The sequence below is a fragment of the Drosophila albomicans genome, chromosome 2R, assembly GCF_009650485.2.
Source record: "Drosophila albomicans strain 15112-1751.03 chromosome 2R, ASM965048v2, whole genome shotgun sequence".
Lineage (NCBI taxonomy): Eukaryota > Metazoa > Arthropoda > Insecta > Diptera > Drosophilidae > Drosophila > Drosophila albomicans.
This window is the reverse complement of record NC_047631.2, coordinates 25,799,666-25,819,664: the sequence shown is the minus strand read 5'-3', so window position 1 is coordinate 25,819,664 and position 19,999 is coordinate 25,799,666. Positions and strand designations below refer to the sequence as shown.

Sequence of the window (19,999 nt, the reverse complement as noted above, 5' to 3'; positions counted from 1 at the left end):
GAGTTTTCAGCTAATAAGATGATTTGCCGCTATAGGCGGGGATGATAAGCCACGGTTTTTGTGGCACGATCAGGAAGCAGGCCCCACACGTACACCTGTCAAAGTCTATTTTGGCGCGATAATATAAGATTAAGCGAAACAATTGTATTAGGTACTTACAGATAAATGTATTTTGAATTTCTTTTTTGGCACTTAATCGTGCTGTTGACAAATGAAATGGAATTTGCGATTATATAAGTTAACATTAAAGTAAGTATATACAGTTAAGAGTGTCTAGAATCCAATTCTCACAGAGACCACCAGAGCGATGAGGGAAGTAATGCTCAGGACACTCAGAGCAGCGGCTCCATCACCATCAGGATTCTCTGGCTCGGGTTCAGGTTCAGGCTCTGGTTCAGGCTCCGGTTCTGGCTCAGGCTCGGGGTCAGTGTCCAGCTGTAGAGATTGAATAGGTTTAACTTACTGAATAAAAAAAAAGAAACTGTGAAAAACTTACAGCTGCAAATAGTCGTTCACGTAACTCCTGGCAACGCGACGTCTGATCATTGACTGTGGTGGCAGCACGACACAAGGAACCCGCCAGACAATTGCGATCACAGCCACCGGAGACTTGTGGCTCCGCAGAGGTGACCCTGAAGCGCCAGTACTATAAAGAAACAACAAGAATAAATTAGCTTTGATCCTAAATTTGACAATAATATAATTGATATGTTTACCTTGCGCATCAGTTCGGGATTGTCGGCAAAGTCGTCCAACAACTTGTCGATGCCCGCAGGACTCAAGTCATCAGTGAACTCTTTGATGAACTCGTACTCCAAGAACCAAGTGGGCTCCTGCTCGGGCTGCTTGTTTGCTTGATTCAAATCAAAGATGTAGGTGCGATGATTGGTCACTTGGAACGTGGCTGGCTCCACATCGTACACACGGTAGTTGGGATTCTTGTAGCTGTATGAGGTCAAGGCACCACCATTCCAGGCCACAGCAGTGGCATGTCCCTCCTCCGAATAGTGCACAGCTAGCTCATCCTTGTGCGAGTGACCATTGAAAATGCCACTGATGGTCTTGTGGAAGCGTGTGATGATACGGTTGTATGCCCTGGCCCAGACAGCCCAGCAGGTGCCATCTCCCGAGGGAATGTGGGTGAGGACATGGACCTTCTCGCCGGCAGCTTCGGCGGCCAGCAAAACGTCGTGGAACCATTCCAGTTGGGGTATTTTATCGGTGCCATTGTGATACAGCCAAAAGTTGTCCGTGTAGCAGCCATTGCTGTTGAGGGCAATGATGCGGAAACCTGTCTGGGGCGACACGGTGTAGTAGCCACCCTTGAGAATAGTCTCCTTGGTCTCAACAGGCAGCCACCTGGACCAGTCTTCGTACAAGTGCTCATACAGCCACCTAGTATTCACCTCATCCGGCACATCTTCGGGACTGAAGCTAAGGTACAAAATGATTGATTAATTCGAGCTGCAGTCTCAAAAGCTCAAGAGGCAACTTACTTATTGAGTGGATGTGGTTCGTGATTGCCAATGCAGGGATACACGTTGACATTAGGGAATACCTTGGCGAATTGATCCGACACCTTGCTCAGCACTTCACGATTCTTGGCCACCGATGTGCCCCAGACCATGTGGTCAACAACGTCACCCGTTTGGTAGATGTAAGTGCACTCTTCAGTCTTTACTGCGTGATCGAGTGCGGATTCAAAAGATCTCCAGGGTAAATCACAATCACGATAGTCGCCCCAGTAGCCAGCTGCATCACTAGTGCCCTCCACACCACTCTGCACCTTCTGGCAACACATGGGTTCATCACAGGTGGCAAGAGATCCGGGTTCATAGAGTGGATCGTGGTGAATGTCGGTGAATTGACAGATCTTAAAATCACTGTCGCTGTGTTTGGGCGTGTCCGACTTGGAGCCGGTCATGGCTTCCCCATTGTTGTCCACCGTCATGGTCCAGTTGTAGTTGGGAGCCTTGGCTGTGTCGCAGAAAGTGATGCCCAAGAACAGTGAGCAGAAGCTGTGCGAATCCATTACCGAGTTGCGCAATATGAAATCCACTGTAGGCAGCTCAGATGTGATGATACCCTCGCAGACCTCCTCGGTTTGCAGTTCCAGGCGACGGCACACATCCATGGCGATTGTCTTCATCAGCACAGCGCTGTTCTCGCCATTCAATTCGCCATCCTCGTCACGCACGGTGCTTATGAAAACATTGACAATGGAGCGGCACAAAGTGCAGACCACGAACGAATCACGCGTCTCGAGATCAGGCAAATTTTTGGTGAATATATCCTTTTTGCTGTGAGCCTTGGCCAACTGGGTGGTCAGTTGCTTGAATGCAGGTGTTTCGACTCCTGTCTTGAAGAACGTTATGTACTCCTGCTCAAGACGCTGAGCAACATCGTCGGAAATTGCGGAAAGAATTTTATCGTCCAAGTCGAAATCGACTGGAATTCCTGGCAGATTAAGCGCGGAAGCGAGCACAAGGCCGCAGGAGAAAATAAAAAGCAAACACCTCATTGCATTTGCTGAACCACTGAAACACTTACCCCACCTGGAGGCCAATTTATAGGTTTCTCACGGCCCCAATAACGACAGCTTATCAGCGTTATTCGCCCATTCAGCGAAATATTCGAGCTGTGAAGTGGCCGATAAGGATAGATTCACTTATATTAGCAATGAACGGTAATAATTGGGGGATTGGGGGATTTGCTTAAGCTGAATGTGGTATCTAAAAGCACTTTCATTATGGTACAAAAATATACTACTGCCTTAACAACATAAAGCATTTCCTATCAATTGTGATTAGCATTATTAATGTTTATTGGATTGTGCTAGTGTATGGGAATTATATTGCAAGGTTATATTACTATAGGTCAAAAAGCATTGACTATCTGTGATTAAGAACTAAATTTTTGAAGGTAATTATTATAAATAATAAATATTCAATGTTTTTGTCAGCATATTTTATGCCCACATAATCGATGACATTAGCTTTACGTTCCTTAAACTTTGTTTAACTTTTCTTACACGTTTGATTGATATATTGATTATTATTTAACTACATAATTGCAAATTTTGTCAACCACGCAGTATTTGATTCAAAGGGTTGAACGCTGCGCGGACAATTTGAATTTTAAAATACATTGACACCAAATCATAAATAGCGAATGGTCACACTGTGTCAGATGTTTCATCGGTCTATCAATACTTTGCTGTTTATCAGAGTATCAGTTCGCTGCTGGAAAATATCGATAATTTAATATGGCTGTCTGTTTGTTTATATTATTATTATTTATTTACATGATATATGTTCATAAATAATAAGGTCAATAAATTGGGTGAATATGTATAATTTGTCTTTTCTGCCACATTAACTTTGTTTTCTTAATATTCAATTAGAAATAGTCGACAATAAGTATATTTATCGAGGGCTGCCGCAACAGCCAATCAGCTGTTGCGTGTTTATATTGTATATTCCAGGGCAGCAACAACAGCTTTGTAGCCAGACAAACACGAGAAAAAAGCGAGCAATAAATGCTTGAGAAGGCCAAGGATCATTGGAAAATTACGGCAATTACAAACGAATTAATGCAAGAAAACTACATCGAACTAATAAAAAAAGAAATTGTGGGCACACTAGTGCGTGTGTGAGTGCTTGCAAGTGAGTGTGTGCAAAGCGAGGCGAGTGACTAATTGTGTGAAGAGAGCGAAGCCAGAAAACACAGGAGCCCAGTGACGCCATTTTCTGTGTGCGAATTAGCAAACGGAAAAAAATCAAAGCAGGTGGGGCAACAAAAAACAGACGCAACGGCAACGCCGCGTGACCAAACACCAAGAAGTGAAGCGTAGAGAGCAAAGAGGAGATAACAACACACATACTCCACACCAGAAACGTATACTTTCAATGAGCAGCCTAATCAACTTTCTAAATCCAAAACTAAAACCCTCGGTGGAATGCGATGCCGTCTGTGAGGATGGTTACACAGCAGCCAATCTAATAGCCGATGATGCGGAGCAGCTGGAGCGAGGCTTCATGTGCTTCGCCGTCTGCAAGCCTCCCATCGAGATTATCTTTGACTTTCCCAAAGCCATCGATATGAAGGTCATCAAGTTGTGGCACAGCTCGGGGGCTCTACGTTCCACGGCCTTCGAGGTGCACGGCAAGCACGATGGAATTTGGGAGCGTGTCGCGTATGTGCGTGATTTGCCCAAGGGCATGGATTCGGTGACGTTTTGTTATCAAAGCGATTACAATTCGCGGAGTAACACGGCAGCTGCGCAGCAACAGAGCGAAAAGGTATTTTTCTTTAAGACAGCACACAAGATACTGGCGACCACAAATAGTGTTAAGATCGTGATACGTGCTACGGAACGTTGTCCACCTGTGCTGCGCAAGATACAGATGTGGGGATTGCCGGCACGTTGTCTGGAGAAGGCGGATCGAGAGCTGATGAAAACGATTTGGAGTGAGATAAGCGATCCGTATGGCTTAAGGGATCAGGCGCTGCAACAACAGCAACAGCAGGCTGGCCAACGTTCTCCGTCGCGTCATATACCCGAGCTGCGCGAACAGTCAACGCTGGAGATACCGGAAGAGTTCCTCGACTCTATCACATGGGATCTAATGGTAAGTAATACAATTTATGGACTATAGCAATTTATTAAGCATGTCTTTGTAGATATTTCCCACTGTGCTGCCCTCGGGCAAAGTGGTCGATCAGTCCACCATCGATAAGCATTCGGAGGAGGAAGCGAAATGGGGCCGATTGCCTTCGGATCCGTTTACGGGCCTTGAATATACCTCACAACGTAAAGCAATTTTAAACCTGGCGCTTAAGGCGCGCATCGAAAAGTTTCTAATGGAGCACTCAGAGCACTTCAAGTCCGTGCCACGTTCACTAGGCAGCTCGCGTATGCGTCGCCGTCACGCCTCACAGTTCGCTAGCCACATGTGTCATCAGCAGACATCGGCTGCCGGCACATATTCCTCATTGAGCAGCCTCGCTTACAAGCATCAGCTACAGCAACGCAAGACCAAGTCAACAGTCACTGCCACCGCCACATCGGCATTCTCAGGATCAGTATCGCCAACATCGCCGCCAGCGGCAAAGCGGGCGAGGCACAGTCACTCCACATATGCGGCAAGTGCCACAGTTACAGCAACCATCAGCAGCAACAGCAACAACAGCAGTGCGGATCAGACGCCTACCTCATCATCAACATCTGCCACAACTACAGCAGCAGGCAACAACACGTCTTCCATTGATCAGGCCATACAACAGGCACTGCAGAAAATCACCCGCTTCACCCAAGTGTTGCCCCTGCAACAACAGCAACCGCCCAGTTGCATTAATTGTCGCAGCGGACAGTTCGCTTATGAGATTCGCACATGTCGCCATTTGGTTTGTCGCGAATGCCTCGTGATGTTGTCGACAGCTCAGCAATGTGTTTGCAAGGTGGCTTTTTGTGGTGGTGATGTGGAGCGTTATCACAAGCTGCCGTAGTTGTTGTGCCTGCTCCACCTCCGACTTCACTCTCTATATAAATATAGTCTCGTATTCTAGTGCTTCTATATATACGCATATATAGTACAGACTTAGGTTTTATTTGTAAGCATTCTTTTCGTTGCCAATCAATTCAAATATGATTCGATTATTTTTTTAAATTTGTCTTTACAATCTATACATGTATTTTGATTATTCAGTTCGTAAGCTCGTAAATCGTAGAATAATTTCTAATCATATCAGCGTCGATTTTAGCAAGTGCTGAGAGTTTTATTCAAAGCCAAAATACAACACTTGGATGATGGATAATGGATGATGTTTGATCATCCATTGTTACATTAATTATCAGTATCAGGTCACATTTAGTCGGCAAAGCGATTAAACTTAATATATAGGCATAAATACTACTACAAATATGTATGCAGATAATAATGCAGATAGAGCCAGAAGATAAAGCGCGCATAATTTTTGTAGACTTTATACAATCCCCCAAACAATTTGAGAGGACCGAGAGTATCAAGCGCGAAGTTTATATATATATTCTTTATTGAAATAAAGTTACAACAAAAAGTATTTACAGCGTATATTTTGGGAGAACCACAAGAGCATTATATTTTTTTAGCAAAACAATAAAATGTTGATTTTATTTTTTTCTGAAAACAAAGTTCAAGTAAAAATAACTTAAGATTGTTCTTTTTTAAGAAAATCGCATATTAACAAATCTTTAAATTGTATTTTTTAATTCTTTTCTTTTTAAAAAAGAACAATAATTAGTTTCGCTATGTTGAATTTGCTGTTGCTAAGGCATCAATTTGACCCTGGATAAAAACACTCCATTTGCGGAAGTGAGATCATATTCATAAGCGTACGTGTGTGAGTGAGTCGGAAATATAAACTCTCAAATGTGGTCATAACTTATCTATGACCTCAGCAATCAAGTGAAGTGATCGCAGACAGCTGGAACAGCTGTTGTTAATAAAAACATAAACAGAGACATTGGCATCTCATTTTGCATTATTGATACACCCATACAATCACACACTATCGCAAGCAAGCATGTATTTGTAAAGACGTAATTAGTTGTCAGTCTGGCAACGCTGAACAAAGAAATCGAGAGTCAAAAGTAGAATTGCGCCTTGATGGCGGACAGCACAAAAGATTCAACGCCGCTGCCCAGGCGCCGTTTGGGTTTGAGGTTGCACAAAGGAGCTAGAACGACACCTGGAAATCGTTTTCATGCACCACAGGTGGCTACAACGCCGCTCAGTGCGGACAACACCAATAATTCGGAAACCCCGCGTGCAAGTCAGCCAGCAAAACTCAAAGCCAATTCTACAAATTGCCGGCGTCTAGGTTTAACACGACGTCGCCCTGATTTAAGCAAGAAGCGACTGGAATTTATAGTTACCCAAGACAGTGCTGCTGTTGTCGAGGAGCAGACAAGTCCACAAAAACTGGAATGGCGACAGCGCAAAATATTGGAACTCGAGGCGGACATTGAGACATGGAAAAATGGCTTCAATGCAGCCATTAATGACTTACAGGCTTTAGTTCCAAATCCTGTAACAATGGAGAAGCTATTGACGGAGTTAAAGCTGCCGCTGGAACTGCTGCAGTACTTAGAGGAAGACTGAAGAGAGAATTAGACATATAACTAGCAGTAAAATGTATTTTTCACTACGTTCAAAACAATTAAACAAACATTCTCAATATTTGTGCGGACGCACAGGCTTCTCGGGATCAAACAGCTTAGGATCGTGCAGAAAATCGACGTCCTTGTGGTAGCCGGGCATCAGCAGACTGTGTTGGGCACGAGAGATCGCCTGCTCCACGTCCTGCTGCTTCTGCTTGCATAACCCGGTAATGTGGCGGCCGTAAATGCGGCCCGTGTAAGGCGATTGGAATTGGGATAGCAGCTTCACGTTCTTAAAGTTGGGTGTGATGTTGTGCTTGCACAGAATGCACTGTTGCGGCTCCTTTTCAAAGGGATTCGCCATCTCAATTGGTTCATCGGCATTTGTTGCTGCATTTGGCGTTGTTGTTGTTGCTTCCTCATTGACAGCAACAGCATTGGAATACAAACGTGGTTGCAAACTGCGACTGCCTGCTAGATTGGCAACAGTAGCTGCATAACAAATTATTTAATTAGACTTAATTCTCACATTTCGTGTGCAACTCACCATTGCGAGCAATAAGTTGTGTTATTTTAAGCATTTTAATTATATTTTCATTCAACTTTATTATGTTACGTTCAGCTGGTGGGCTATTTTCCGACAAGCAGGGTGGCAACGCTTGCAGTTAGTCTCCGGCAACGCCGCCATCATTCACGCTTGTGTTGGTTGCTTCTTTTAGGCAAGCACGTGACGTCACAAACCCCCTTCATATTAAAAACAACATGGCTTTATTTTCAAATACAATATTATTAATTATAATAAATTTCAGGCATTACATCTGTTGAATAAGTTATATTTACAAGCTTATTTTGTATTATGTCATCATTAAAGTTAAGGCTTTGTGGAAGTGAGGAAACCTTTTCAGTTGTGCTTATTTCTATAATAGAATTAGCTGCTGTAGTATTTTCGATGATGTTTGGAGTGGTGCTAGTTTCATTAGAATTTACTTCAGTTACAGGTTCTATTAGTGATATTTTATTTGTTGTCGTAGGAAATTGTGTTGTTGATTCTTTAGTTTCTGTTGTAGTCTCTAACTCAGGTGACTCCGAGGAGAAATCTTCGTTTTGGGTCGTCGTCTCCAATCCTTGCGTTGTATTTTCAGGAGTAGTTGCTTCAGTTGTGGTGGCATCATTTTCAGATGACGAAGTAGTCCCAGGCAATTCGGTTGTGGATATAGGAAGTTGAGTAGTTGATTCCTTGCTGTCTGTTGTCTCATTGAATTTTAAGAATTTTTGGGTAGTCGACTCCATGTTCTCTGATGTGCTTTCAGGAGTTCCTTGTGATGTTGAGATTTCAGCTTCTGTGGTCACATCTATCGAGGTGACTGAATCAATAGTTGTTGAGCTTAATTCGTTTGTCTCGGTTGTGCTATCTATGTTGACAATTCCAGTCGTCGTATAGCTGAAATTGTCCTGTTTGGTGGTTTCCTCGGCAGCGTCGTTCCATGAAGTGCTCGTTGTAGTTTCAATTCCAAGAATTGGAAGCAGCATTGAAGATGGCAGTTCAGTTGTACTCGTTATGAACTCTGTTGTTGTGGAACTTGTTGTGGAATCCGTTGTGGAATCTTCATTAGTTATTTCCGTCGTACTAGTTATCAACTCCGTTGTGGAATCGATTGCCACTTCAGTTGTTGTCTCTGCTGCTTGATACGATTTAGTTGTATCGTCCACATCTAAATTGCTCCCTGTGGAAGACTCCAAAGGACTTGTTGTGATGTCAGGGAGCTCGGTAGTGATCGAAATTACAGGTAAAGTTGGTTTCCTTGTAGTAATTGACTTGTTTGATGGTTTATACGGCACATACTTCTTCACGTTATACGGTTTGTGATTGCTCACATAGTATTTGGCCAGCTTTATCCAATCTTCTCGACTAAGTAAATTATTATTTAATAAACTCGTTGGATTTTCATCAATTGATTCTTTGCAGATAGTAGTTTTTGTGTATAATAGCACAAGCCCGAAAAATAGCCACAGATTCATTTCGAAACGTGTTGCTGGAAAGGCCACAGATGACTTACTGTTTTAAATAGAAGACTGTGCAATTTAAATCACTACCTCCTACCTGACTTGTCGCAACGTTTTTTCTACCTGCGCCGCTAATGACGGTCCTTTGTTCACAGCGGAACCTTACTTTTTTTGCAAATGGCGTTAAAAAAACAATGTGTAGGATATTGAACATAGTAACGGTCATACTGTGTTCTTTTCCATACTAAATTTTAAAAATACCGCTCATGTTTCAATTGCCAGGGCTGCACTGCATGCAAAAACGGGCTGTGAGCAAATTTGGTCACCCTACTGCCGGCCAGCTGTGTCTTTGATGTGAAGAAGAAGAACGGCGTGCTTCGTGTTCCGCGTTTTTATTGTGCAAAATATTAATAAATTGATATTTAAACAAGAAAAAGTGAAAAACTAGTGTTATTAATTGATACATATACGAGGTAAATAGCTTATGACTCAATGAAGTGAATGCTGTGCGTAGAAATGATGTTTTGGCTGTGCCGGCAAAAAGCATGTAAACGTTTGCTGAAGGGGCGCCAGTGTTTGTGTGAAAGTGTGTGTGTGTGCATTAGAGTGGACCTTAAATTGAAGGATAAACGCGATAATAAATATTTATTTCAGCAAAGCTGTACTATGGATTCCGATTTGTACGATGAGTTTGGCAACTACATAGGACCCGACTTGGACAGCGATGAGGATGATGATCAGAGCATTTATGGCCAACCCGATGTGCCAGATGATCAAGATGTAAGATGAGATTCTATCCAAAGTGTTCACATCATTAATTAAACATCTTTTAGGAGGATGGCATGGATGAGGACGAAGCTGAGCCCCAAGACGATGAGGATAAGGAGGTGACTGCAGTTGTGCTACACGAGGATAAACGATATTATCCGTCGGCCGTAGAAGTCTACGGCCCAGATGTGGAGACAATAGTGCAAGAGGAGGATGCACAACCGCTGGATAAGCCGCTCATTGAGCCCGTGAAGAAGCTCAAGTTTCAGATCAAGGAACAGGATTTGCCTGAAACAACTTACGATATGGAATTCATGGCTGATCTGATGGATACGCCGCCGTTGATACGCAATGTTGCTTTGGTTGGCCACTTGCATCATGGCAAAACCACTTTCGTCGACTGCCTGATACGTCAGACGCATCCGCAGTTCGAGAACATGGAAGAGCGTTCCTTGAGATACACGGATACCTTGTTCACTGAGCAGGAGCGTGGCTGCAGCATTAAGGCTACGCCAGTGACGCTTGTGTTGCAGGATGTCAAGCAGAAGAGCTACTTGCTCAACATATTCGATACGCCTGGTCATGTGAACTTTTCCGATGAGGCAACAGCTGCCATGCGCATGAGTGATGGCGTTGTGCTCTTTATTGATGCATCCGAGGGCGTCATGCTGAACACAGAGCGTCTGCTGAAGCATGCGGTGCAGGAGCGATTGGCTATCACCGTGTGCATCAATAAGGTAAGATTGCGCTACGAGTAATTAAAGAGTTTTTGTTGAAAATATGTCGTCGATAAGCACTGGCATAAAGTTTGACTAAACGAAGAAACAGAAGAATAACCATAATTTTTAATATTGGATATTGTAGATTGATCGTCTCATTCTGGAGCTGAAGCTGCCGCCGCAGGATGCGTACTTCAAGCTTAAGCACATCGTGGAGGAGATAAATGGCTTGCTTAGGTTGGTTTGCTTTATACGTTGAACTTTTTGCTTATGCTAATCGATCACTCTTATTACAGCACTTATGGCAGTGCGGAGGACAATTTGATGGTCTCTCCCGTGCTTGGCAATGTTTGCTTTGCCAGTTCGCTATACGGCTTCTGCTTTACTCTAAAATCCTTTGCCAAACTCTACGCTGATACCTACGAGGGAGTCAATTACAATGAATTTGCCAAGCGTCTGTGGGGCGACATGTATTTCCACAGCAAATCGTAAGTGCAGATCTCAAAGCAGCTAAAGAAAAGTTTTACAACTTTCATATTATTCTTTTTAGGCGCAAATTCACGAAGAAGCCGCCGCACAGCTCGGCACAGCGCAGCTTTGTGGAGTTCATTTTGGAGCCCATGTACAAGCTGATTGCTCAAGTTGTGGGTGATGTAGACACCACGCTGTCGGAAACTTTGTCGGAGTTGAGTGTGCGCGTTTCCAAGGAGGAAATGAAGTCCAACATACGTCCATTGTTGCGTGTGGTGTGCAACAGATTTATGGGCGATTGCAGCGGATTTGTGGACATGTGTGTGGAGCACATCAAATCGCCACTGGAGAATGCCAAACGCAAAGTAGATCACATCTACACGGGACCCAAGGAAGGCGACATTTATCGCGACATGATTTCATGTAATCAGTATGGAACGCTGATGGTGCACAGCTCCAAGATGTATCCCAACGATGACTGCACCTTCTTCCAGGTGTTGGCACGCATTGTCTCCGGCACCTTGCATGCTGGACAGGAGGTGCGTGTGCTCGGCGAGAACTATACGCTGCAGGACGAAGAAGATTCACGTATCCTTCAAGTGGGCAGACTTTGGGTCTACGAAGCCCGCTACAAAGTGGAGTTGAATCGTGTTCCTTCGGGTAATTGGGTTCTCATCGAGGGCATTGATCAGTGTATTGTGAAGACTTCCAGCATTGTTGATATCAATGTGCCAGAAGATCTCTACATATTCCGACCACTAAAGTTCAACACACAGAGCATTATCAAGATTGCTGTGGAGCCCGTGAATCCCTCGGAGTTGCCCAAAATGTTGGATGGTCTGCGTAAAGTTAACAAATCGTATCCTTTGTTGTCCACTCGCGTCGAGGAGTCGGGCGAACACGTTATTCTCGGAACTGGCGAACTGTACTTGGACTGCGTGATGCACGATCTGCGCAAAATGTATTCGGAGATTGACATCAAGGTCGCCGATCCCGTGGTGGCTTTCTGTGAAACTGTTGTGGAAACTAGTTCACTGAAGTGTTTCGCAGAGACGCCAAACAAGAAGAATAAGATTACCATGATATCGGAGCCACTGGAGAAGGGATTGGCCGAGGACATTGAGAATGAGACGGTCTGCATCAATTGGAATAAGAAACGCATTGGCGAATTCTTCCAAGTTAACTACGATTGGGATTTGCTGGCAGCGCGTTCTATTTGGGCTTTTGGTCCAGACACAACAGGACCCAATATTCTAGTGGATGATACGTTGCCTTCGGAGGTGGACAAGAATCTATTGACTGCTGTCAAGGACTCGATTGTGCAAGGTTTCCAGTGGGGCACACGAGAGGGGCCGCTTTGCGAGGAGCCCATACGTAATGTGAAGTTTAAAATTCTAGACGCAGTCATTGCCAATGAGGCGCTGCATCGTGGTGGCGGCCAAATCATTCCCACGGCACGTCGTGTGGCTTATTCGGCTTTCCTGATGGCCACGCCGCGTCTCATGGAACCGTATTTGTTTGTTGAGGTGCAGGCACCCGCTGATTGTGTGTCCGCTGTCTACACGGTGCTGGCGCGACGCAGGTGAGATTAATCTTGAGATATCAAATGTAAACTTTACTAATAAATCTCATTTTTGCAGAGGACATGTGACGCAAGATGCTCCCGTTTCAGGCTCACCGATTTACACAATCAAAGCATTTATACCCGCCATTGATTCGTTCGGTTTCGAGACAGATCTGCGCACACACACTCAGGGTCAGGCCTTCTGTCTGTCCGTGTTCCATCACTGGCAAATCGTGCCCGGCGATCCGCTGGACAAGAGCATTGTCATCCGGCCACTGGAGCCGCAGCAGGCGTCGCATTTAGCTCGTGAGTTTATGATCAAGACACGAAGACGCAAGGGTCTCTCTGAGGATGTGTCTATCAACAAGTTCTTCGACGATCCTATGTTGTTGGAGCTGGCGCGACAAGATGTCTTGCTCAACTATCCACTTTAAAATTAAGACTGCTGTAAAGCGAGCCAATAAAAGAAAAGAAACACTTAAAAACATAAAAATGAAATACTAGATTTATGTTTTATTAGCTGACACAACTTGTCTCTCTACATGTTAAATAGCTTATGTTTAAAGTTAGTCATGCAGAATAGTACAAGCGGAAGGCGTTAGTTGCAAGTGCTGGACTAGGAGTCGCCATTCTGCAGCGTCTCCGCCTCGTAAGCCTCGTGCTCGGCCTGCTCTTCATCGAACTCGACATCGTCGTCGGCGGTGGCTTCCTGCAAGATGATAAACAATAATATAATATTAAATGAGTAAAGCTGAGTTTAGTAAGCGGAGACGCACCTGGTACTGTTGATATTCGGATATCAGATCGTTCATGTTGCTCTCGGCCTCAGTGAACTCCATCTCGTCCATGCCCTCGCCGGTGTACCAATGCAGGAAAGCCTTGCGACGGAACATCGCAGTGAACTGTTCAGAGATGCGCTTGAAGATCTCCTGGATGGCCGTCGAGTTGCCAATGAATGTGGCGGACATTTTGAGGCCGCGTGGCGGAATGTCACAGACGGCGACCTTCACATTGTTGGGGATCCATTCGACAAAGTAGCTGCTGTTCTTGCTCTGCACGTTGAGCATCTGTGTGTCCACCTCCTTCATGGACATGGGTCCTGTTAATTATTAACAGCGTCAGCATAAAAATACTTGGAATTCAAACTAAACTAAGAGACGGAAGCAACAGGAGCAGCAGTTGGTGGCCAACTTGACGCATTTACATCAAAAGCCAACGTTGGCTTTGATGCGTCAAGCAAATCCCCAAATCCCTGAATATGAAATACTAAACGGCTTCCTAAAGCTGCTTCCTGGCAACACACACTTGGCCACCTGGGCTGCTCCTGCTTAAAGGAAGGCGCAGGAGCAGAAGCAGAGGGAGGACACTAACAGAAAACAGTCCCAGGAGGCAACTAAAAAAGCTGTTTAAATTCTTGTTGGTTGTTGTTGTTGTGTTTTTTGTTTTTGGCTTTTTTTTTTGGTGCGTTTTGTATTTTGTTTCTTTACGCTCATTTTTGTGATTAATTATTTTGCAAGCGGCAAAGAAACGGATGAGCAGCAGGCGAAGAAGTGAGAGGGGAGGCCACACTGCAGCCTTAAGTCACGTTCAGCATGATTAGTTAAGGCCCAAAAGCCGTGTCAGGCAGCGGTCGCGGGACTGGGACTACAACGTTAGCAACTCGGCAATGGGAACTCGGCAATTCCCCAATGGATCTTGAAAGTAAATTTCTAATTACGCGCGTTTTGCGAGTCATCAGTCAAAGGCAGTGCAAAATGGAGCGGGGAGCGAGAGGCCGAGAGAGCTCGTCGTCGTCGTCGTTGTTGTTGTTGGCGGTTGGGCACAGAAGGAATAACAAATGAAATATTATGCGGCATACTTTTGGGCGCCGCAGCGCAGCAGTTTATTAATTTAAAAATTAGCGCGAAAAAATGCGACCTACTCGCCTCCACCTTAGCCACATGGCGAGACGGTGACAGCAGGCAGTGCGCAGAGAGGAGGGAGAAGTGAGAGGGGGAAGCGAGTGTTCACAAACAAATTTGCGCTACGTGCGCGCTGACGGATTGCAGCCTTTTTAGCCGCCAGTCAACGTGCATTAATCATTTTTAGTGGCGCCCATAAGTAGGCTTTGCGTTTGCTAATAAAATTGTCGCTGTCGCAAGTGGCAAGTGGCGAGCAGAAGTGAAGAGGGGGCTGGAGGTTGCTACGTGGACGACGATGGACAAACGTGGCCACCTGGCACACCTGCCAGCTCCATGACAAAGCGACTAAGTTTTGTCCCGTCTAAGCCGCGTTAGCTGCGGTTGCTGAGCTGCTTCGACTAAGCAAACAACTGAGTGATGGGACAACAAGGTGTTCCCCCCAAAACTTGTTGTTAAAAAACTATTTTTCTTATTTTTTTTTTGTGTGTGGAATGTGGGTGCGGTTGAAAAGTCAAGGAGCACGTGGTGTGTCACATGTCGAGTCATGTCAACAGCCCTTCAAAGTTGGAAGCCACAATTCGTCAGTCCCCTGTTTTTTTTTGGTTGTTTGTGCTTACCTCTGAAGATGCAGGCCACAGTCAGATAGCGACCATGTCGAGGATCGCAGGCGGTCATCATGTTCTTGGCATCGAACATTTGTTGGGTCAACTCGGCGACAGTCAAGGCGCGATACTGCTGCGATCCCTTGGCCGTGAGTGGGGCAAAGCCGGGCATAAAGAAGTGCAGACGTGGGAAGGGCACCATGTTGACAGCCAACTTACGCAGATCAGCATTCAGCTGGCCAGGGAAACGCAGGCACGTCGTCACACCAGACATTGTGACCTAAGACCAGAGAGAGAGAGAGAGAGAGAGAGAGAGAAGCGAGTGTTAGACAAATTTCCGACAGCAATTAGATTAGTCTTGTGGTCATCATCGTCTTTGTGCTTCGTGGCTGGTTGTTTGTATTCCTTTTGGCCAATGCTACTTACGGACACCAAGTGATTGAGATCCTGATAGGTGGGGGAGCCGAGACGCAACGTTTGATAGCATATGTCATACAGGGCCTCATTGTCAATGCAGAAGGTTAAGTCTGTGTTCACGAGCAATTCGTGCACCGACAACGTTGCATTATATGGCTCAACGACCACCTCGGACACCTGAATTGCATCGCATGTTGTTGCATGTGGTTGTGGTTGAAGAGGATGGAACACAAGGGTCGGAGGGGGAAACACACAAAACCGAGACACACATTAGTTTAATTTTGATTAAGATTCACTTACGGAAACCAGATGATTTAGATCGCCATAGGTGGGCGACGATAGCTTCAGCGTGCGGAAGCAAATGTCATAAAGCGCCTCATTGTCAATGCAGAACGTCTCGTCGGTGTTCTCCACCAGCTGATGGATGGAGAGCGTTGCATTGTACGGCTCCACAACGGTATCGGACACCTATTGATGGCAACAAATAGCGATGACGATGCGACAGGCATGCAAGAAAAAGAAGCAGACACAATTTGTTAATTGCTATCAATAAAATGTGAGCACAAGAATAATAGTCATTGATGAATAAAATTACTAAGTGTGTGAAAAATATGTGCGATTTGAGTTTCTAATTAGCGTCTGATGTGTGACTAAGATTAGCAAGAGATAGCTGCGTAGAGATTAAATTTATTTTTAGAATTAGAACTTAGTGAATTCAGCTTTTTGCTAGCGATATTTACTTCCTAGATGAAAATATTTCTTTAATTTGACAATTTTTACGCGCAAGCTCAAGCCACTTATTATTCTTGTTTTTAATTGAACGAATCTTAAGTTTTGTTAGTATTCTGTTTCCTTTTGATTCCACAAGAAAATAATTCAATGAATTAAAGACTTTGTATTCTATTTAATTTGTAAATTTTCTTAATTTTGTAGAATTCGTAGGTGATATTAAAAACTTTTTTATTTGTAATATTAGAATTGAATTAGAATTATGCTTATGCTGCCTTTCTTTTGCTTTCTTAGTGTAAATGAAAAAAATAATATTTTTCATTTGAGAATATTTGAGAAATTTGTTGAATTTTTAATTAAAAACAAAAGCTCATAATTATTAATCTTTTCAACTTTTTTTTTTATTGAATTTTCGATTTCAATGGAGGGAAGATTCTTAAGTTCAGTATAATTTCTATAAGTAATTGATTTTAAATAAAAATAAAATGAAGAAAATGTGGTTATTAGGACAATATCTTTTATAGGAATGCTTAACTATTTTTAGTTCATCTAAATACTGCATCACTGCATTTTGAACTGTTTTTCAAAACCTGCTCTAAATTGCATTCCTTACAAAATAATTACATTTGGTCACAGCCCCATGAATTTAGAGCTTTAATTTAGTGTGCGCCTGAGAGAGCAAAGTCTGCTTAATTTAAAGTTGTTTTTAATTGTGTCTGATGTTCACATTCTCAGTCAGTTGCAGTTGATTGCAGTCTTCAGATGGATATCATTGGCAATTCATCTCCATGAATGCGTTGCCAGGTTGAAAATATTGCAATTGCATTCACATTACAAATTGTTCTAATGCAGACGAGAAGGTGCCTTGAGGTTATTTCCGGCAGAGATGCAAGAAACTTTACTCAACTACGAAAATTGGAAAACTGAACCAAGAGAGAGAGAGAGAGAGAGAGATTTGGATTAATGAAGATGATGTTTGGGGGCCAAAATCTACAGCTACAATAGTTAAATTCCAGAGTAGGAAAAAAAGAAACCATTTTTGATTCCTAAAATGTATTTTGTGGATAAGTTTGCATTGTTTGCAAAGTACATGGAAATTGCATTTTGCACTACAGCAACAGGAGCAGTAAAAGCATAAACAAATGGACAAGTTGGAGTTGCACTTGCAATGCAGCAGCAGTTGCAATTGGAGCTGCATGTTGCAGCCTCTAGCTGCACTTAGAGTAACAATTGTTGTACTATAAATGCACTTGCATATTGCACATCGTATCGTATGAATGCCTCTGAATGTGTTTTGTGTGTTTGTGTTTGTTTGTGTGCGGCAACTGAAAATTATGTGTAGTAATACTTTGGTTAGCCCTCTATTTGTTCAGGCAAGATGCATTGTCTGGCCCAAAAGCGAGCAACAACAATAGTATTCTGTGTTGCTCGAAATACCAAAATGTTTGCACATAAATCCTTGCAATTATTTAATGGAGCAGGGCCCAATGCGATAACGAACGTGCAACTCGAGTACAGTCGAGTTACCTGAATCTAATTATAATGAGTTATGCCTCGACATGACTTGCCTTTGTTCAGTGCAAATAACTCTAAACTAAATGTGCATCAAAAAGGGATATGTTAAAGTATCTGATTGCAAGCTGTCTCTCTCTACATTAATCAGTGTTTAAATAATTTGCCAGAAATTACGTCTCATATTAAAGTTGAAAAAAAAACGAACAATGCACATAAATTTTGGAATTTGCTGTTCGAGTGACAGGCGAGTGTCAGTTTCTGGCCACAACAAAATGGCCGCTGTTGGCCAAAACATTGCGGTAAATCGAGGGTAGAAATTTAAGGGGCACATTTTTGGAGTTTGAAGTACGCACAAAGCATAGTTTGCTAGGCAAATGCAAGTGAAGCGTATCGGTAATAAATTTAACACAGCCAAACATAAGTTTCTCATTCTTCGTTCCTTCGAGTTGCATATGTGTGTGTGTGGAAGTTAAACTACAAAAATGGATGGGAAAGAGAAGTGTTATATATTGGCATAAGCAGTTTGTCAAATGCTAATTTCACGCCTCAATAAACTTTTTGTAGCTCTTCTTTAAATTGAGTGCCAAGTGAACCCTTTAGGGGCGCATATTTACAGCAAAATATATTCCTGTGTATATCTATGTATGTGTGTGTGTGTGTGTAGTGTAATTGTATTATAGACTCTTGCAGATATCCATCCAATTACACAAACACACAGCAAGTTCCGTTTGGTCCATTGATGCCTTTCCAGCGATTGCCATTGTGGTTAACCCCGAAAATTGCTCAAATTGTCTGTCCCTATGCAACCTCTGACCTCGGGCTCGGAGGAATGGAATGGAATGGAATTTTCGGGGGCAATATAAAGCTGAAAATTAAAGCTGCCTTTTGACAAAATGTGGAATATTTACTGCAATTTATGCTCTGGCATTCTTGTGGCGTTTGCAAAAACTGGAACGTTTTTTTTTTGCATAAATGCTCAATATGCAAATGCTGAATACAGAATGCAGAATATTCTATGCTATTATGCGCAGCCTTTTTATAATTTTCCATTTATTTAAATTATTTTAAATACCCATTAAATTATCTTTATTGCTAGTGTGTGTGTGTGTATGTTTTTTTTTTATCTTTCAGCTCGTGTTGTTTGTAATATTGCGGCAAACAAAAAAATAAACGTAATGCTGCATAAATATTCAATTCCTTTGTGGCACCTGGTTGATGGACATTGTGCACCGCCTGTTATTGACAATCAATTTGGCACTAAATTAATTTAATTAAATGGCGAAATGTAATTAAATGCTCATCATGCTTATAATGCAAATGAAGGCGTCTCACGTGCCTTCAGGGCTGAGGCATTCCCCCTTGTTAAAAGTGGGGAGCAGGGGAAGGAGGCAGGAATGGTCTGCGAATGCGTGTAAAATATGCAACTAGGTTAATTAAGCTATAATTGAGGCGTGTCGTCCCGACTGCGAGCTATTTGCAAAAGCCGTTTTGCTAAAAACTCACACAACTATTACTGCTTGTGTGTGTGTGTGTTTGTGTTGTTCTATAAGCTATCCACGTAAATGCATTTAAACTATTGCATTGTCAATTATCCGCAGGTCATTTTGGCGGCTCTAAATTCGTTACGCAAATTAATTTAAATTATTTGGCAGATCTGCGTAAGGCCGTCAATTAAAATTGGCATAAAAGCGGCCTACAAATATTAAATACAAATGGCAACAAAAGTGAACGAACTCTGGTTGCTCTAACAAAAAAAAAATTGAAATTAAATTTGATAAGAAACTTTCTTCTTAGTTTTGAGAGGCTTAAAAAGTTCAATAAATCATTAAAATTGTTGATTTAAATAACAAAATCTTTTTCTACTTTATGCTGAATATGCTAAGATATATATTTCTGTGAAATTAATGTTGAAAATAAAGTTGAAAAATAGTAATTATGTATAATAAAATAACACTAATAAATTCAGAAGGCCTGGAAAATTTGAACAGCTTGCATTTCTTTGAAATTAAAGTTGAAAATAAAGTTGAAAAAGAGTACAAATTTATAGCAAAATAATACAAATAAATGCTGATGTTTAACCAATCTAAATTATACATAAATATATTCCTTATTTCTGTGAAATTAATGTTGAAAATAAAATTGAAAAAGAGTACAAATTTATAACAAAA

At 42.7% G+C, this 19,999-nt stretch overlaps 7 protein-coding genes across 8 annotated transcripts in view; 3 read left to right on the top strand and 4 right to left on the bottom strand.

Moving 5' to 3' along the window:
• Positions 1-135: 135 nt before the first annotated feature.
• LOC117575890 (sphingomyelin phosphodiesterase 1) lies at positions 136-2,525 on the bottom strand. The gene is made up of 4 exons (XM_034260331.2): positions 1,497-2,525; positions 717-1,434; positions 497-646; positions 136-435 (listed from the first exon to the last, which is right to left on the bottom strand). The coding sequence occupies exons 1-4, from the start codon at positions 2,519-2,521 to the stop codon at positions 274-276; spliced, it is 2,055 nt and encodes a 684-aa protein (XP_034116222.1). The 5' UTR covers positions 2,522-2,525; the 3' UTR covers positions 136-273.
• Positions 2,526-3,432: 907 nt separating this feature from the next.
• On the top strand, positions 3,433-6,069 carry LOC117575208 (RING finger protein 37). Its single transcript, XM_034259332.2, has 2 exons — positions 3,433-4,631; positions 4,684-6,069. Exons 1-2 carry the CDS (start codon positions 3,909-3,911, stop codon positions 5,506-5,508), a joined length of 1,548 nt encoding a protein of 515 aa, XP_034115223.1. The 5' UTR covers positions 3,433-3,908; the 3' UTR covers positions 5,509-6,069.
• A 516-nt stretch (positions 6,070-6,585) lies between these two features.
• On the top strand, positions 6,586-7,220 carry LOC117576040 (uncharacterized). Its single transcript, XM_034260565.2, has one exon. It carries the CDS (start codon positions 6,648-6,650, stop codon positions 7,140-7,142), a length of 495 nt encoding a protein of 164 aa, XP_034116456.1. The 5' UTR covers positions 6,586-6,647; the 3' UTR covers positions 7,143-7,220.
• LOC117576041 (28S ribosomal protein S18c, mitochondrial) lies at positions 7,158-7,805 on the bottom strand. Its single transcript, XM_034260566.2, has 2 exons — positions 7,689-7,805; positions 7,158-7,633 (listed from the first exon to the last, which is right to left on the bottom strand). Exons 1-2 carry the CDS (start codon positions 7,720-7,722, stop codon positions 7,215-7,217), a joined length of 453 nt encoding a protein of 150 aa, XP_034116457.1. The 5' UTR covers positions 7,723-7,805; the 3' UTR covers positions 7,158-7,214.
• A 23-nt stretch (positions 7,806-7,828) lies between these two features.
• LOC127565937 (uncharacterized) lies at positions 7,829-9,457 on the bottom strand. Its single transcript, XM_052006890.1, has 3 exons — positions 9,243-9,457; positions 7,958-9,197; positions 7,829-7,885 (listed from the first exon to the last, which is right to left on the bottom strand). The coding sequence occupies exons 2-3, from the start codon at positions 9,158-9,160 to the stop codon at positions 7,829-7,831; spliced, it is 1,260 nt and encodes a 419-aa protein (XP_051862850.1). The 5' UTR covers positions 9,161-9,197; positions 9,243-9,457.
• A 39-nt stretch (positions 9,458-9,496) lies between these two features.
• Positions 9,497-13,159, top strand: LOC117573884 (116 kDa U5 small nuclear ribonucleoprotein component). Its single transcript, XM_034257370.2, has 7 exons — positions 9,497-9,618; positions 9,800-9,925; positions 9,979-10,650; positions 10,778-10,869; positions 10,929-11,120; positions 11,183-12,685; positions 12,744-13,159. Exons 2-7 carry the CDS (start codon positions 9,812-9,814, stop codon positions 13,099-13,101), a joined length of 2,931 nt encoding a protein of 976 aa, XP_034113261.1. The 5' UTR covers positions 9,497-9,618; positions 9,800-9,811; the 3' UTR covers positions 13,102-13,159.
• LOC117573885 (tubulin beta chain) overlaps positions 13,155-19,999 on the bottom strand; it is a 26,107-nt gene continuing 19,262 nt past the window's right edge. Inside the window, exons 4-7 of one of the 2 annotated variants that reach the window (XM_052007439.1) lie at positions 15,597-15,764; positions 15,186-15,450; positions 13,444-13,766; positions 13,155-13,376 (exon numbers count right to left, since the gene is read on the bottom strand). In XM_052007439.1, the coding sequence (XP_051863399.1) occupies positions 13,284-13,376; positions 13,444-13,766; positions 15,186-15,450; positions 15,597-15,764 (849 nt within the window). In that variant the 3' untranslated portion in view covers positions 13,155-13,283. Of the gene's footprint in view, positions 13,377-13,443; positions 13,767-15,185; positions 15,451-15,596; positions 15,765-15,887; positions 16,056-19,999 lie in introns of both variants that reach the window. The other variant, XM_034257371.2, reaches the window with a different exon arrangement.